Source organism: Anopheles maculipalpis, chromosome 2RL (genome assembly GCF_943734695.1).
Source record: "Anopheles maculipalpis chromosome 2RL, idAnoMacuDA_375_x, whole genome shotgun sequence".
Classification (NCBI taxonomy): Eukaryota; Metazoa; Arthropoda; class Insecta; order Diptera; family Culicidae; genus Anopheles; species Anopheles maculipalpis.
Genome location: NC_064871.1, coordinates 188,532 through 205,963, shown reverse-complemented (window position 1 = coordinate 205,963; position 17,432 = coordinate 188,532). Strand labels below are relative to the sequence as shown.

Sequence of the window (17,432 nt, the reverse complement as noted above, 5' to 3'; positions counted from 1 at the left end):
TATCGGCGTCGGTTTTCACATGGTAGGACAGAGTATCGAGTCCCGTCCGCAAATTATGTCGGACGAAACAACTACTTAAATACATAATACACTTGAAAAGCGACCGCGGCCCCGGTGGTATAGGCGACATCGACGCAGGTCTTCAATCGGCAAGACCGGGGTTCAAATCCCATCCCGTAGTGAAGACTTACTATCCAAACTTACGTGTTTATATATAATCTATCGGCAGGCCAAGCGATAGTCGGCGTGACCTAGTTATATAGACGGTCGTTGGCCAAGAAAAGAGAGGAAACGCTTGATCATTTTAACACTCTCTTACAATCAACATTGTGTAGTAATCTCAAAATCGATAATTAATAGACCTTGATTTCGAGGCTACCGCAGTCTTTATTTATCGTGGATGTCACAATAATGTCAGACGGGAAATGTCATGAAAATGTCAAAAATAAAAGATCAATCTGTTTCGACGATTCAAAGAGGAAACTCGTGTTTGACTTATGAAAATTACAACTCAGAAGTGGGATCAAATCCTGTGAATATTAGTGTAAAAATGCCGACAAGAGATGAGATGACTTGTGCCCTTTCGCACGCTGAAGTTACAGTGCCGGAAACAGCCACAATCACCCAAATTCGACAGCTTTACGCTAGCGTCTTTGGTGCTCCTGCCGACCCCATAAGTGAGGTTAAGAACGCGCTTGCTGAAACGCATGGTGAAGGTGTTTCGAACAAAATGGTGGCAGACCCGTCTGGAACATTTGAAGCAAATACCATTCCCGAAACTTTAGTTGTGATGAGTGCCGCAAAGGAAACATCGATGAAACCAGACGATGAAATAGTTTCGTTGCAAAAACAACTCGAAATATTGGAGCTTCGAGAAAAGATCAAGCAGCTAGAGGCTCGTAGCAATTCCAACGCGTCATCATCGGTGACAATAGTAAAGTTCGAGGAATTCATAGACAAGTTCAGCGGCGACAACAACGTAAAAATTGAACAATGGCTCCGTGAGCTGGAGCGAGCATTTAACCCGTACAACATGGACGAGTCTGCCAAATTCTATAATACTCGTCGCCTGTTAACGGGTACAGCGGCATTGTTAGCAAAATCTATTGATGTGGTGACTTACGCCGAACTAAAGGAGCAGTTATTGAAGACCTTCGAGAAAACTCCATCCATCGAAAACATATTCAGACAGTTGAGAGCACGACGACTTGTCCGCAACGAATCGATTACCAGATACGTGCTAGAGATGCAGCAAATTGCCAGTGACCATATTGCAGAAGAGGATCTAATCAATATCATTATTGATGGTATCGGGGATCCAATAAACACGGCTGCTATCCGTTTTGCTGCCAAATCTGTAAATGAGCTCCAACAAATGTTGAAAAAATACGAGAAGATTCGCCCCCAATGCAGTTCAACAGACAATACTCCATCGAAGACATCTGTTCGTCCTGTTGTAGCTGTGCAGAAAAAGAACACCGTTGAGGAAATCCGATGCTACAACTGTTCTAAAATCGGACATTACCAGGGATCCTGCCCTTCACCTCGCCGACCGGCTGGATCGTGTTTTCATTGTCATCAAATGGGACATACCTTCCAGAACTGCCCTGAGAGGCAAAAGAAGACATCTGCTGCTGTCAGTGAACATGATGGAGAGAGAGATATATTAGATGCTGAACAGGAGGTAAGTGTTGCATTTGATTTTGGAAATGAGCGTCAGGCCTGTTATTCACAAGTGTGTTCTCTTTTTGATTCGGGTAGCTCGAAGAGCTTCATCAGTAAGGCATTAGTGCCTTCTAATTTTCTTAGGCATGCGTGTAATTCTGGATTCCGAGGTCTTGGAAATCGTCAATTAACATCCTTCGGTGTAGTAAAATGCCGCATACGATTCCATAATACGATGGTAATACATAGCTTTATCATCCTACCGGAAGATGAAATATTTTGGCCCGTAATTGTGGGTAGAGACTTACTGCAGAAACTAAATGTTCACTTGTGTGTATTTTCTCGTAAATATTCTGCAAAAGCATTGTCAAAAATGAATAATAAAAATATAAGTTTTCTGGAACCACTTGTGATTTCGCGTTTGCGCTCATTTGGCATTTTCAAAGGTGTCTCAATGGAACAGGCTAAAGGTAGCATATTAACTAGTGACGACTTTCCCTCAAAAGTAGTAGAGAGCTTCATTCAGGCTGAAGTATGTGGCATAAGTAACTCTAACCTAAACAAAGTTAATAATGGCTATTTTAATGACAGTTACGAAGATCTCCGAAAAACGTATGAAAAAATGTGCGCTATTGACATACAAGACACAACTTATAAACTAGACATTGGCACACACCTAAAACCAAACGAAATAGATGCCGTTAACTCAGTCGTAGTAGACAACTACTGTAATCTTCCTGATGATGTTTTCAATGAAACTGATAAAAGAAATCACGCAATGAGAATTAGTCTCATGCATGACACTCCGATCTTTAGCAAACCGAGACGCCTCTCTATTGTTGAGCGTAATCAAGTAAGGAAAATAGTAAATGATCTTCTTGAAAAGGGTATAATTCGTCCCAGCAGTTCCCCGTATGCTTCTCCGATTGTCTTAGTGCGCAAGAAAAATGGCGAAATCCGCAAGTGTGTGGATTACCGCCAAATTAATAAGATAACCATCCGAGATAATTATCCCCTCCCACTCATTGATACATGTCTTGAACATTTAGGAAGCAAACGATTTTTCACTTTGATGGATTTGAAGAGTGGATTTCATCAAATAGAAATGCACAAAGACTCAATTAAATACACTTCTTTTGTCACACCAGATGGTCAATTTGAATATGTGAAGATGCCATTCGGATTGAAGAATGCCCCGTCTCAATTTCAACGATTTATCAATAACGTTTTGCGAAAGTATATAGACAATGGACAGCTGGTAGTATATTTAGATGATATTATTATTGCATCTGTTGACTTCGAAGATCACTTGCGTACGCTAAGTGATGTATTAAGCACTCTTCGTCAAAATGGCCTTGAACTGCGGATGGACAAGTGTAAATTTGCTTATGAGGAATTAGATTACCTTGGCTATCGTGCAAGCTCAAAGGGAGTTCGCCCAAGTGATCACCACATTCAGGCCATACAGAATTATCCGGTTCCGAAAAACGCAAAGGAAGTGCAGCGATGTTTGGGCCTTTTCTCCTACTTCCGAAGATTTGTCTCTTCTTTTTCCACAATAGCCAAACCTCTCAGTAACCTGTTGAAGCAAAACACCTCATTTGTTTTTGACGACACTTGTCTAAACGCATTCAATTTTCTGAAAAATAAATTGGTCAATGCCCCCGTTTTGGCAATTTACAACCCATCTTGTGAGACGGAGCTCCATTGTGATGCTAGTGCAATTGGTTTTGGCTCAGTGCTTCTTCAGAAACAGGAAGATGGCAAGCTTCATCCAGTTGCATATTTTTCCAAGACCGCTTCCCCAGACGAAGCAAAACTTCATAGTTACGAGTTAGAAACACTCTCGATTATATATGCTTTGAAACGATTTCACACTTATGTACATGGCATTCCGTTTAAAATAGTCACTGACTGCAATTCTTTAGTTGAGACGCTAAAGAACCGCAACGTTTCTGCGAAAATAGCAAGATGGTCATTGTTTTTGGAGGACTATAACTATTCCATAGTGCATCGTCCTGGAAATTCTATGGAGCACGTGGATGCTTTAAGCCGAAAGCAAATTGTAGCTATTACAGACGATGTTGATGTTGACCATCAACTACGAATCGCTCAATCACGGGATCCAATAATTGAGGATCTTAAAAGTAAATTAAAATCAGAGATGGTTGAAGGATTCACGATGGAAAATGGGGTTGTTTATAGAGTTTCTTCTTCACATAAAAGACAATTATTAGTACCTCGTGAAATGATAAACAATATCATTCGAAATACTCACGAAAAGTTAGGGCATTTAGGAGTGAGTAAGTGCTGCTCTGTTATAAGCAAACAGTACTGGTTTCCTTTGATGAAGACGCGCGTACAAAATTTCATACGTAATTGTTTGAAATGCATTATATATTCTGCACCTACGAGGAAAAATTTAAAGAATTTGCATAGCATACCAAAAGTTCCTCTTCCCTTTCATACTATACACATCGATCATTTAGGCCCTTTACCATCGATAAAATCACAGAAAAAGTACATTTTGGTAGTAATAGATTCATTTACTAAATTTACGAAACTCTATCCAGCCGCTACAACTAACACCCGAAGTGTATGTAATTCACTAGAACAATACTTTGCCTATTATAGTCGCCCTAAAAGAATTATCAGCGATAGAGGTACATGCTTCACATCCAATGAGTTTGAAGAATTTTTGTCGAATCGCGGAATCACTCACGTTCTTACAGCTACCTCATCGCCTCAGGCTAATGGGCAAGTAGAGAGAGTGAACCGAGTGTTGAGACCAATGTTAAGCAAGACAACCAATCCGCATGACCACTCAGATTGGAGTGCCAAACTTCTCTCCGTAGAATACGCTTTGAATAATAGCATACACTCTTCAACTTTGTTCACTCCTTCAATGCTATTATTTGGTGTGGATCAGCGAGGTGTTGCTGTGGACGAATTAACTGAATTTTTGGAAGACAAAGTCGATTTTGGTCAAAGAGATCTACACAGCATACGAAACCAGGCTTCTGAAAACATCATCAGGTCACAAAAGAAAAACGAAGAACAGTTTGCAAAAAGCCATCATCCAGCCATTGAATTTCAAGAAGGCGATGTCGTCGTCATTCGTAACGTAGATAATAGTCCAAATACGAATAAAAAACTAATAGCCAAATTTAGGGGCCCATACGTCGTCCATAGATGTTTACCAAACGATCGTTATATAATTCGCGATATTGAGGGATGTCAGCAAACCCAGATTCCTTACGATGGAGTTCTTGAGGCAGATAAATTAAAAAAATGGGTGGCACCTGACGCTGACCCCGTTCTAGAGACACCTGATGCAACACTTTCAGTTTGTAATGGATGAAATTAAATTGAGGACAATTTAAGGTCAGGAAAGCCGAGTTGTAGTAATCTCAAAATCGATAATTAATAGACCTTGATTTCGAGGCTACCGCAGTCTTTATTTATCGTGGATGTCACAATAATGTCAGACGGGAAATGTCATGAAAATGTCAAAAATAAAAGATCAATCTGTTTCGACGATTCAAAGAGGAAACTCGTGTTTGACTTATGAAAATTACAATTGTAACATCACTTTCATAAATCAAGCAGGCATTCGAAATTATTCTGCTATGCTTTGCGAAAAAATAAAAAGATATATGTTTGAATTCGAGTAAAAAAATACATTGCTGCGTTGGCGTAACTATTGTATTATTCAGGTACGTCATGGTATCTCCAATGCATACGTCACCGTATCTGGAAGATGTCCATGCTCGGTAACTGAATCGCCCTTTAAAAAGAGTCTTTTCTGGTTCTGTGCCAAACAACTATAAAAATAAGATTTACCTGTAGCATGCTTCTTAGTCCCTCCTATGTATTTTAAACGGAAATTCTTACGGAAATAACTGAAGTTTATGTTCAATTCTCAATTTCTGCACTACATGTGGTGATGATATCAAGCACAAATGTTGCTTTTCAATTGCGTATATAAAAACATAAAGTACAGCACAGGTAATGACATCGTATGATATCAGAATTCGACGACGTTATCCCGATAGAAGGCAGTAATCGGCCCCCTTTCTTGCTGCTACAGTGTAATGTCGTGCAGCGTTAGGTTTGACATGGATGAAAAGCAGTCTGGGAAACTCGAGATTTTTTGATTAAATTTTAATATTTTAAATCTAATGCCAGTTCCGCTAGCTACAACCAGTCCCACCAATTCCACTAGCACGAAACAGTGCGAAATTGGTTTTAGAGGCCATTTCGAACAGCATTGAGTGTGCTAACTTTACGATATTTACAGCAAAGTATATCATCTATTCACTAAAACGTCTGGTTATGATCAAGAGTGGTATTTATAAAAGCATGATAAAAATTAATAAAAGCAACAAAAGCATAATTACTTAAAATTTGTTTGAAAGAAGTAAGCTTTGCCTCTTCAATTTTTTTTTTCATTCATTTTTTACATTCAACTTTTTTATTCATTTTATATAGTCCCTCCAAAGCATGATCAAACTACACGTAATCATGTGTTGTGTATGTATTGCTCACAATAACCATAAACTACTGTTTATATTGCAACTAATTAATACAAGTAAATATTGAACACAAATTATCACTTCGCAATCATCATCAATTCATCGGTTTGAATATGTTTGCTTAGCCCGTTCAACTCGTTCATAATAATTGGCATCTCTCAACTTTACTCAACATCAGTACAAATTTGAGTGATATAACGTTTAACGTGTTTTAAATGTCAATTACTATAGTTTGTCCTACATTTGTCACTGTATTTTTTCCTTTCTACATAATTAAGGTGGTAATATGTTTGCGTAAAAAGAATGTTAAAGAAACAATGCTCTGGTTTATATTTGTTTTCATTTTATCTCTGAAACAGGTGGAACAACATTTGCGAGTGTTAATTAATTGGTGTTACGTGCAACAAACATTCCGATTGCGCTGACCATCCAACATTCGACATTTAACAGAATTGATATCATCTGACCACGAGTTACCAAAGAACACAACCACAGAACCGTTCACCAGTATCCTGGGTGTAGAGTCTACCATTAACACCGAAAAATCGCCAATTATACACTATATGAGACAAGTAATTAACTAACAGAAGCGCAAACCACACGCAACCGCAAAGGACAATTGCAACAAATCGCATATCAAGTAAAACATTGGAAAACAGAACACAAAATTGCAATTAATAACAAGCAAAGCACAAGATTTCACGATAGTTTTTCGTTTTGTTTGTTAAGCTATGTTCCAAAGTTATCAAATTAGGCTGCCCCTTTCATCTTTAATGTGAGCACATCAACTACGACGAAGGCGTGGGTTTTAATTGGTGAAAAGTTCGTTTATACGTTGTTGATAATTATCACAAAAACTCCCGATCTATGTCGTGATTTGAACAATTGACATAATTAATAACCGAAGTACGTTGGCTGTGCCACCACCTGACGTCATACTAACATCGCTTTGGATGTTATTCATCTGGTTTTTGGCTTCCATTGAACAAATTTACTCCCAAGCGGCTTGCGTGTCCACCAGTGGCCCAAATAGGATTTGATACCGGTCCTGTCGAATGAAAGGCAAGCATTGTTCCACCTATTCATCGGGCTGACCCACATCGCTAAGTTCCTCCCAAGTTATCAAGTTATCAAGAACGTAAACAAATATTGAGATTTATTCACAAACCAAATAATTCTACAAGAACACCTTTTAAACTATTAAAAACAAAAGGCTTCATAAGTCGCTTATCATATAAAAGCAATAGTGAGTGGACACTCTTTTTAAATGAAACGAGCTGTTTAAAAATTATATTTATTTGTGTAAAAATAATCTCCTCTTCTCAAGGTATGATTTTTGCTCAACAAACGGTGAACGGTGTTCGTATCGCTGTTCTAGCCCTTCCCGCTTGTTCTGAGAATCTCGAAGTAAAGTCGTTCTAGTTTGCGCTTCATTTGCTTCACGAACAATTTTAATGGGCTTGGAACTCACATACTTATCACCTTTACCGTCATATTTCGCAGGTCGAGCATCTTTATACGTTATTCCAGTCTGAGGTACTTGGGCGTTATAATGTTCGTATTGATTTCCTTGCACTAGTCTATGGTTCAAGTTGTCCTTCGTGCGTGGCCGAACTATTTCCGGTAATGTGGCAAAATATATTATTCGGCGATTACGCATAGCAGGTACGGAAGATCGAATCATAGTAGTTGGTAAGGGTACCGTATTATACATGGGGAATCCGTGCGGAGATTGGTCGACGCCGTTCATGTACAGATAGTTACGATCCCTATAGTACAACGGAACATCATAACGCCTGTCGGGATAATAATAATAGTACGGAAATTTGTACCGAGGGAAATACGAGTCATTTTCCACATCGTGTCGACGCTCGTAATAGTGATCGTATCGATGAGGTGCTGGAGGATGCATTCGATTCATCATGTCGTAATGGAACGAATCATATCTGTTGTACACTCGAGGGTACATTGGTGATTGAGATGTTGCCATCAAGGAATCATATGTTCGAGGTAAGGAATGTTCATAGTTCAGGTTTCTCACCGGCTTGCGATACAACTCTAGTATCAGTTTGTCGTTCGATGTGTCACGAGATTCTGACGAAGGCAGTATTTTTTTCGTTTGCTGTGTGACGAAGTTTACTCTGGGGGCGCGTGACTTTATACCCTCCTGAATCATCTGAATTGATTCTTCGCCATCAGAATCGTGCTCTTCACGCATAACCTTTGCTTGAAATTCTGAGCTTTTATGCGGCAGATGCATGATTTGTTTTTCCGCTACAATCGGATCTTCCTGAGCGTTCGGCTGTTCTGTGGGTGCATCTACATCTGCGTGACGTTTCACAAATCTCGCTTTGGTAGGTAGATTATCTTTCCATGCATTTGTTCGTAAATCACTGAGCGAACGTGAGGTAACATCGAATAGCCGAACATCTCGATGGTCCCCAATTGGATGAGAAGTGAATGCCTGCAGGTGGTAGGGATGTTCCAACTCTCCTCTTTTCTCTTCAACAACATCGGTTGTCACAGACTCAAGTTTGTATTCACCAAATGCTTCAATATTCTCTGGAGGGATCTTTCCTTCACAAGAACAAATCAACGCCACTCCTACTAAGATGATACATTTCCATTTTGCCCCATTTAGGTCAGCCATTTTTCTATGTTGTGCTAAAATACGCAAAAAAATAATTAGTTCAAGTTAATTACAACAAGCAATATATTTATAAAATTTCCTTCCACCGCAGTTCTACAGTTTTTGGTCTGTGTTTTATTTTTCAAATAAATACACCAGGCATCCGTGTGTGCTATCGTTTAAAATTAAAAACTCCTCACACGATTCATTGGTTTTCTCTTGATGTATACATTCATCTATATGATGGACATCTATTTAGATTGGAACACATCTCAAATAACATTCGTGAATTAACTATTTATTCACATATTTTTCTTACGTTCTTACGTTAACTTCTATAAACGTGGCACAACACTGTAATCACATTTTCAGTTGATCCCATAAAATACTTACTTTCACTATTTGACTTCCATAGGTTATATGCTGGGATGCAAGTGCACCAAGAACACGTCCGAATGTGTTTAATGTTACGACACGACTGAAATGTAGCTTTTTTAATTTTAAAAAGCGTTGCGTGTCTATATGCTGCTTTGAGTTGGAAGTACAACTACAATGCTGTACGAAATTCAACGCTCGAAATCACATACAATCCAGAACCAGAATAACCCAACTAAACTCAATCTCTTTTCCCTCATGGCAACACAATGGATGCGTCGTACCGGAATTTTCAATTAACTCGCTAGTGATGAAAACTGAGTGAAACCACCCATCCCACTACACTCATAGGGTGCAGCATTAGGTCGTAAACATAAACTCACCTGTCTGCCTTGCCAAGCTAGAACAAGACAAGCATGACAAAAAAAAAACAACAACAAAAAACAGGTGAACATACGTAAATCGTAGTATTCGTCCTCATGGCTCAACCACAATCGTGCTGTGGCTTCAGAATGGTATAGAAACTCATCAACCGTGCGATTCATCACAAATCACATACTCATCTTATTAGAATCAGTGTGTAACGTATTGCAGAAAACATCGTGTACCATGTACTATAATTGCGCACCAATACACTTTACCACTACGGAGAATGAGCAGAACAGGCACATAAACGATTATAGAGACCGTTATGAAACAATGTGAAGTCGATTTGCAAGCTAAGTACTTAGTTTACAATTTTCTGCCGCTCCACCAACTACACCACAAAAACTGAATCTCAAGCTGTGCAACATTGCTAACGTTTAAAACGTGCGGTTGTATCGTTTATCCACATGATCTCGATAACAACAATAGATGTCACTGTACATATAAACTGTACCTCCATCGCGACAAACATGTTCCGCTCTGATAGTTACAATATATTACAGCCACATGAAAACATTTGTGCATTTTTACGGAATAGAGACTGATCTGCATATAAAGTGAATAAAACAAGGGCAAGTACTTTTACAGTAAATCGTTTCAGCGCTGCATTCCTCAACCTATGGTTGCAACTGATATCTCAAGGGTTAAGCTCTCTCTCTCTCTCTCTCTCTCTCTCTCTCTCTCTCTCTCTCTCTCTCTGTGACGCTCCTTTACGATCGGGACCGGCTTTGGTCAGGGTATCTACTTCTGCAAATAGCTCGACCAGCTCGTGCTTCGTTCTCCACCACCACACTTGTTCCTTACGCACACGGTCAGACCTTCAAATCAGCACCTTGGAGGTTAACAGCAAGGGGCGTCAAAATTGACCTTAACGCACAATGTGACAATTGTACTAACTTCTCAGAGATTCCATTCAGGTGCAAGCTCTTCCATAACTACGTACGATGAGCTTAACAATCCACAACGATCTTGTGCGCCCGGCCTTTTTGGACGATCGATATTGCGAAACGTAAAGATTTTTGTTTGTAAATATTCCTAAAACGAAAACATTTTGGTAAATGCAAAAAAATATATATTGGAAAGTAATTGGCAACACCTTGTATACCCTGTGGCCTGGGTCCCTTTTGAGTCGGAGGCCCCACGCGATCTCTCAATTCTTTTACAGGAAGATTCGCTTCTTCCGCGGAAGTAACGCCAAACCTACGGTATCGTTCTTAATTCATCTTCCATAAGTTTGTTTTTATACGACATTAGTAGTATTATAGTAAAGTGATATTGAGGTTATAGCTTGTTGTCAAGACAGAACTTTGAAATGTCTACACTAAATAAGAGTGTTTCCATTGTTTGTTCTTCATAGAAAGTAGTCTTGTCATTTTTCTTCTTTCGGGTTTATATGCTGCTTATTAATCGTGTTTGCCGTTGAACTCTGTAAGCTATATATTTAAGATACTAGCTTTTCATCCATAATTGCCCTAGCGCACTAAAGAGATTTACAAATTAAAAGTAACTTATGAAAGCATATTTCATGTGCCTTGATCCGAATGTCAAAAACAATGCTTAATCTATTTCAATAACTGCACCATCGATTTTTTCCCGATCCGGTATTATAGGTTTTGATTTAATACTATTTTCTCTACGCAAGAACTGGCTGATAAGACTGTTTTTGGCGGACTGATTTATGTTTTGACCGCGCGGGACAGACATCAAAAGTGGTACACGATTTTTTAGGTTAGTCACGGTCGAACATTTGTTATCACCACCTCCATCTTTGTCGCTACTATCAACGCTATCATGCACTACCGACGGCTTAGTTTTTGCATTATCCTTCTGTCCTATCCCCGATAGAGTCTTCGAGCTATAATCAATTTTAGAAATTTCATCATTTGTGAGGTCATTTACTGACTTATCACAACCTTCTTCTTCGTATGAATCGATTTTACTTGCACAGCTATTGTGCTTCTCAGTGTTGGTGCTACGTTCTTGCATCAAATTCGATTTCTTTTCTTGTTTTACAGTAGACGGACGTTTCTGCAAATGATACTTCCAATCATTTGGCAAAGTTATATCCATCAGGTCATACTGCTGGAGCACTTTTTTCTCAACGGTCCAGCATAGCTTTCCTTCCATCGGTCCTTCCGCACGACACGTACCCCATTGAGCAATGTCTTTAATCTTGCTTCTTATACTTTCCAAGCTAAAATCAACCGAACCATTACGACTGGCCCAAAAAGCATGAAATTCGCGTACTAAAAACTTGCGATTGTTGACATTGCCATGCATCAATCGAGCCAAATCGCGGACAGCATCATCCGTTATTTTAATCTTCTTAGAATTTGGTTTTTCAAGCTCTTTGCTCGGTGGTATTGTAGCTGTCATATCCAGTTCATTCATCGTACCACCACACCCATTAGCTAACTTGGAAAAGGACTTTGTAAATGAGATCGGTTCGTCCGGGTCGTAAAGCATTGCGCGATCGTCTAACATTTTCCGTATTATTACTGAACATTCCATGAAACGATTAGCATGCTCTAGGTCTTCACAATATAAACTTTTCTCCCAAATGCAACCTATCAAACGGGGTTTAATTTTTTCCGTCTTTTTCTTCATTTCCGCCACAAACTCTTGTTGCATAATTTTTAGTTTAAATTTCTGTGACTCTGGACAGTTATCATCGCCGATTTCACCTTCCTCTTCTTCATGTAGTTCTTCGTCGCTTAAATGTCCGTGAGGTACGAAAAATTCATTGTCGACCTCGTATTCTTCTTCGGGATCTACATCTTTTTCGTCGTCACTGCCATGAAGTGATTCTCCCGGCTCTTCCTCCTCCCATTCGTCGTCAGAATCGACCTCGTAATCGAAATATTTCTAAAAAAAAACAAACCCAATATTAACGTTTTTTTTTTTTTTTGTAAAATCACATACGTTAGATGTATGCTTACATTGTCCTGAACAAAGGGACGACGTGCTTTAATACACGCACTTCGTTTGCGCCACGTTCCCCTGTACGGTGGACGGCGATTCTCCTCAAAAAGAAAGAATTTAGTTTTAAACTTTTGTTTCATTTTTACCGGATCCACCTCAATCTGATGGCACACATTTTCATCTGAAAACAAAAAAAAATAACAATCAACCTTTCCTTATCAAACATTCGGTAAAAAAATGCAGAACTAACCAACAACCATAATGTCATCGTTCTCGTCGTCATCCTCTACATTCCATGTACGATCGGTTTTTAATGGTTTGTGCAATTTTCGCTTTAACTGCTCAAGATAAAGTTGAGCCCGGTCGAACATTTGTTGTCCCTCTATACTGTGTACCATCTTATCTAAATGATCTCTCTGGACAGAATGAAGAACTCTTCGCACCGTTGGCGCCAGTCGCATGTCTCCTTTAACACAAAACGGCATAAATCGCAACTGCCCCGAGTTTACTCCTGCATTCACCATCGTCCCACCTCCCGACGATGACTCCACGGAATTTTCATCGTCCGAAGCTTTCACGCCACCACCGCCAATAATCGACTTCTTGACGAAAAAACTAGTAAAAGCTTGAGCCACCTTTTGCTTCCGCTTTTCCTCTGCTTCCTTCTCCTCTTCCTTGCGCTTTCTTTCCTCCTCTTTTTGCTCCTCTTTCTTGCGACGTTCTTCTTCTTTTAAGCGCTTTTCTTCATTTTTCTGTTCAATTTCAATTTGTCTCCTTTTATCTTTTTCTTCACGTTCTTTACGTTTATATTCCTCTTTTTCCTCGCGCTCTTTGCGTTTCTGTTCCTCGCGTTCTTCACGATCTTTGCGCCTCATCTCTTCCTTTTCCTCTCGTTCTCTGCGCTTTTGATCTTCCTTTTCGATACGTTCCTTTTTACGCTGTTCCTCTTGTTTCTCTTTTTCGCGAGCCTTTTCCTCCCGTTCCTCTTGCAATTTACGACGCCTTTCTTGCTTCTCTAGTTGCTTCTGCGCACGGCGCTTTTCGTAATCCTGACGACGAGCTAACTGTTTAGGAGTTAGTTTACGCATCTTATTTTCCTCTTCATTCGGAACAATTTTTGAATCCGGAGTGCAGAGCAAATAAATGTCCTCTTCGCTCGAATCAATGTTGGAAGATGTGTCCAGCTCGGTAAGATTACCAGATTGATCAACTACGTTTGTACTGGTTTCCTTTCCAGCGATCCCGTCTGATGGTAAACTCATTCCTGTGCTACTTTCTCGATCATCCACACATTTTGATGAGGAACTAGTTTGTGTTTTGCTTTTGTTTAATTCATCTTCTATTTCTTCATCTTCTTCCACCGAGATTGAAACCGATATTTTGTTATTTTCCTGCTCCGAACCGTGCAGTTGCTTGCTTTCGACTCTAGATTGTTCGTTTTTCGAACTTACCAAACTATCATTTCCCAAAGCATCCGTACCATCTTCTGATAGGTCGGAGTCATCTAAAGTTATGACCTCATCATTGTCACTTCTGAAATCCAAGCTGCTTTCAGCAATTGCTTTTTTCTTCTTCGGCTTCATTTTATCAACGAAATTACGTTTCCGTTTTCCTATCGGAAGTTTTATCAAAATTTTTGTTGAATCAATTATATCAGTATTGAGTCTGTTCACTTTTCTCTTCGTTTTTCCTGCGGATACGGATTTACCGCTACTGCTCATTGCTGCTTCGGATGGGTCATCTTCGTCATTCATGGTCACTTTGACAATATCGGGTGCCGGTTTACTCTTGCCTTCTACTGCCAACGTCATACCATTCTCTTTCATTTCCGAAATACGCCCAGCTTTTGCGACACGTCCAACATCGACAGCTTCCGTGGACGGTTTTCTCTTCCGTGCTTCGCTCAGCTCCTCCGAAGATTTGGCAGCTGATGTGGACAAAAATTGAAAAGGCAATCGGCTTTGTTTCATTTTACGAATGTTTGGTCCTGGCGAATGTTTCGAGCCATCAAGTGGCATTGCAGGGACTTTATCTTCCATGCTGGTCCAATTTAAGTTCTACGACAAAAGGAGCTTCAATCTGACTTGCTAAAACCTGCGGTTTGGTTGATCAGGAAGAAAATAAAACAGTGCGACAAACAGACGATTTTTCACACGACATTAACTCGTACTGTACTAAAACTTCTGGATACACACAATGATTTATGAATTGTTTTGTTTACCCTAGTCCATTCACCAATTCTACGATAATATAAAACTTTGCAGTATTTCCACCTCAGAGTTGTAAGAGCACAATATCACTTCGCACCCAGTGTATGGCCAGTCCATGACATGTAAAAGCGCGGTCAAATATGTTTTCATTCCCATTGACCAAGGTGTTTAAAGGCGTCTTGTTTATAAATCACTCAAGGTGAATTGAGTGTCAGGGAATGACAGCAATGGACTAGAAACAGAATGGAATTCGTTTCTATGTATAATTATACATTCCCGGTACACGAAGCGTAAACTCCAGCGACTTCTACTTGATTTGAAGGGAAAGGCACAAACACAAACACAAACTAAAGAAATAATACGAATACCGTAAAAAAATTAAATTCCTCAGTTGCAGGTTGCCTTTCCTCTCCTTTCCACCAGTTACATTCAAAACCGGTTGTCATTATTCACCAGCAACGATTTCGGTTCATTTGTCCCCTATCATGTGCTTTTTGTTCTTGTATGATACATTTGAATAAATATAATGTGGTTTTCAAATTTATTTATGATTGCGCCTTTACTTCCTATTGAACATTTATGCGAAAAATCGAACACTTATTTCCATTGTTGACTGTGTACGACCACTGTATTTCTTTTTATTGACATTTAGACTGGCAACACTGTTCAAAGTTTCTGCTTGTGCCTACATCGGAATTGTAAAATACAAACTTCATAAAATATCGGGAGTTTTTTCAGATTTATTCGTTCACCGTTTTCCACACTTTCCACGAAGTCATTTTACAATTACAGGTGTACCAGGTTACAGGTGTACCTTGAAAGCCTTTTCAAAAGTGGTGTTTATTTGTCCATTCTGCAGCTTATTTAGTTTCGGGAATAATATTGATCAGTGGCCTGATTATTTGTCTTGTGGTGTGTCCTTTTCCCTCATTCCATAATTTTGATACTGTTCTGTTTTACGTTCGGCACACAACAAGGTACAGAATTATCGCACACATTAGCTATCAGTAAAATCATGTGTTCACTTTTTTCTCAGCATTGCTTCCCAACAACGCGTCAATGAGTAAAATGACTAAAAACAAACTCAATTTGACGTTGCCGCCTGGTTCTGTGGATGTACCCGCTGGACAGCAAACAACGCCAACACCCTCCTTCAAAACGCCATCCGGTACCGAGTACGTAATTGGCAAGCATAATCTATTGGGAAAGGCAAAAAACAGTATTGATGCGCTTACGGAAACTTTGGAAGAACTTGAAATGGAGGAAAGTGCACGCAAACGCATTAAAGTATTCCTCAGCCAAAAAGAAAAAATCGGTGAGTTGAGCGATGAGGACTTGGAGAAGCTAGGCGAACTTGGTTCTGGCAACGGTGGTGTAGTGATGAAAGTACGCCACATTCCCACGCAACTTATAATGGCTCGAAAGCTTATCCATTTGGAGGTAAAACCAGCGATCAAAAAACAGATCATACGAGAACTGAAGGTTTTGCATGAATGCAATTTTCCACACATCGTTGGATTCTACGGTGCTTTCTACAGTGATGGAGAAATAAGTATTTGCATGGAGTACATGGACGGTGGTTCGTTAGATTTAATCCTTAAACGAGCAGGAAGAATACCAGAAGCCATTTTAGCGAAAATAACATCCGCCGTTCTTAAGGGATTGAGCTACTTGCGAGATAAGCACGCCATTATGCATAGAGACGTTAAGCCGAGCAACATTTTGGTAAACAGTAGCGGAGAGATTAAGATTTGTGATTTCGGCGTTTCCGGTCAGCTAATCGATTCAATGGCCAATTCGTTCGTAGGAACTCGAAGCTATATGTCGGTAAGCTGAGTTTTAATCCGATTTAAGTCGTCGTTGTTGGACATAAACAGCATACACATATTCCACCTTTCAGCCCGAACGTCTACAAGGTACGCACTATTCTGTCCAATCCGATATATGGTCGTTAGGGCTATCGTTGGTAGAAATGGCCATCGGAATGTATCCTATTCCGCCACCAGATGCCAAAACATTAGACTTAATATTCCAGGAACGGGGTGACGATAGCTCTCCCGGACAGAGTATCATCGAGCCCAAACCAATGGCCATTTTTGAACTGCTCGATTACATCGTAAATGAGCCGCCGCCTAAATTGGAACATAATTCATTCACCGATCGATTTAAGAACTTTGTCGACCTTTGCCTAAAGAAAAACCCCGAGGAGCGTGCCGATTTAAAGACATTAATGGTAAGTCGATACTAAAAGATTGTTAGAATTCGTATGATATTCGATATTGATTGTTACTATCGTTTAAGAACCATGAATGGATCAAGAACATCGAAACGGAAGACGTCGATATTGCTGGATGGGTGTGCAAAACCATGGATTTGGCACCGTCGACACCGAAGAGAAATGCGTCGCCATTTGCTAATTAAAATGTAGTGCGCTAACTGTCATTTATATGCATTCTTTAGAAAGAAGTAAGAATATTTTATACTTTTGAGTTTTTAAGAGCGTTACATTATTGTATTTTAACGAAACGAAACGCTCACGCGGAACGAAAAATCTAAGTATCACTACCTTCTTGTGATTTTATTCAGCCTCAAAAATCTTACTAGTTATTACCGTGTATATGCATTATTTTTTTTTTTTGGTTCTTTTCCATATACACGAATCATATTGGT

At 39.6% G+C, this 17,432-nt stretch overlaps 4 protein-coding genes across 4 annotated transcripts in view; 1 reads left to right on the top strand and 3 right to left on the bottom strand.

The window, feature by feature from the left end:
• LOC126556954 (myogenesis-regulating glycosidase) overlaps nt 1-17,432 on the bottom strand; it is a 259,937-nt gene that overhangs the window by 229,857 nt on the left and 12,648 nt on the right. The gene's annotated exons all lie outside the window — the stretch shown is intronic.
• On the bottom strand, nt 7,495-8,850 carry LOC126559942 (uncharacterized). The gene has a single exon (XM_050216103.1). The coding sequence runs from the start codon at nt 8,848-8,850 to the stop codon at nt 7,495-7,497; it is 1,356 nt and encodes a 451-aa protein (XP_050072060.1).
• Nucleotides 11,188-14,591, bottom strand: LOC126556876 (chromatin assembly factor 1 subunit A). The gene is made up of 3 exons (XM_050212421.1): nt 12,803-14,591; nt 12,570-12,733; nt 11,188-12,495 (listed from the first exon to the last, which is right to left on the bottom strand). The coding sequence occupies exons 1-3, from the start codon at nt 14,589-14,591 to the stop codon at nt 11,188-11,190; spliced, it is 3,261 nt and encodes a 1,086-aa protein (XP_050068378.1).
• Nucleotides 15,793-17,251, top strand: LOC126558190 (dual specificity mitogen-activated protein kinase kinase dSOR1). Its single transcript, XM_050214157.1, has 3 exons — nt 15,793-16,589; nt 16,663-16,995; nt 17,064-17,251. Exons 1-3 carry the CDS (start codon nt 15,822-15,824, stop codon nt 17,181-17,183), a joined length of 1,221 nt encoding a protein of 406 aa, XP_050070114.1. The 5' UTR covers nt 15,793-15,821; the 3' UTR covers nt 17,184-17,251.

Coding starts and splice junctions, on each gene's coding strand:
- LOC126558190 (XM_050214157.1), top strand. CDS start 15,822: ATGAGTAAAATGACTAAAAACAAACTCAATTTGACGTTGCCGCCTGGT. Junction 16,590..16,662: donor GAACTCGAAGCTATATGTCG/GTAAGCTGAGTT, acceptor TCCACCTTTCAG/CCCGAACGTCTACAAGGTAC. Junction 16,996..17,063: donor CCGATTTAAAGACATTAATG/GTAAGTCGATAC, acceptor CTATCGTTTAAG/AACCATGAATGGATCAAGAA.
- LOC126556876 (XM_050212421.1), bottom strand. CDS start 14,591: ATGGAAGATAAAGTCCCTGCAATGCCACTTGATGGCTCGAAACATTCG. Junction 12,734..12,802: donor CGATGACATTATGGTTGTTG/GTTAGTTCTGCA, acceptor TTTTGTTTTCAG/ATGAAAATGTGTGCCATCAG. Junction 12,496..12,569: donor GTCCCTTTGTTCAGGACAAT/GTAAGCATACAT, acceptor GTTTTTTTTTAG/AAATATTTCGATTACGAGGT.
- LOC126559942 (XM_050216103.1), bottom strand. CDS start 8,850: ATGGCTGACCTAAATGGGGCAAAATGGAAATGTATCATCTTAGTAGGA.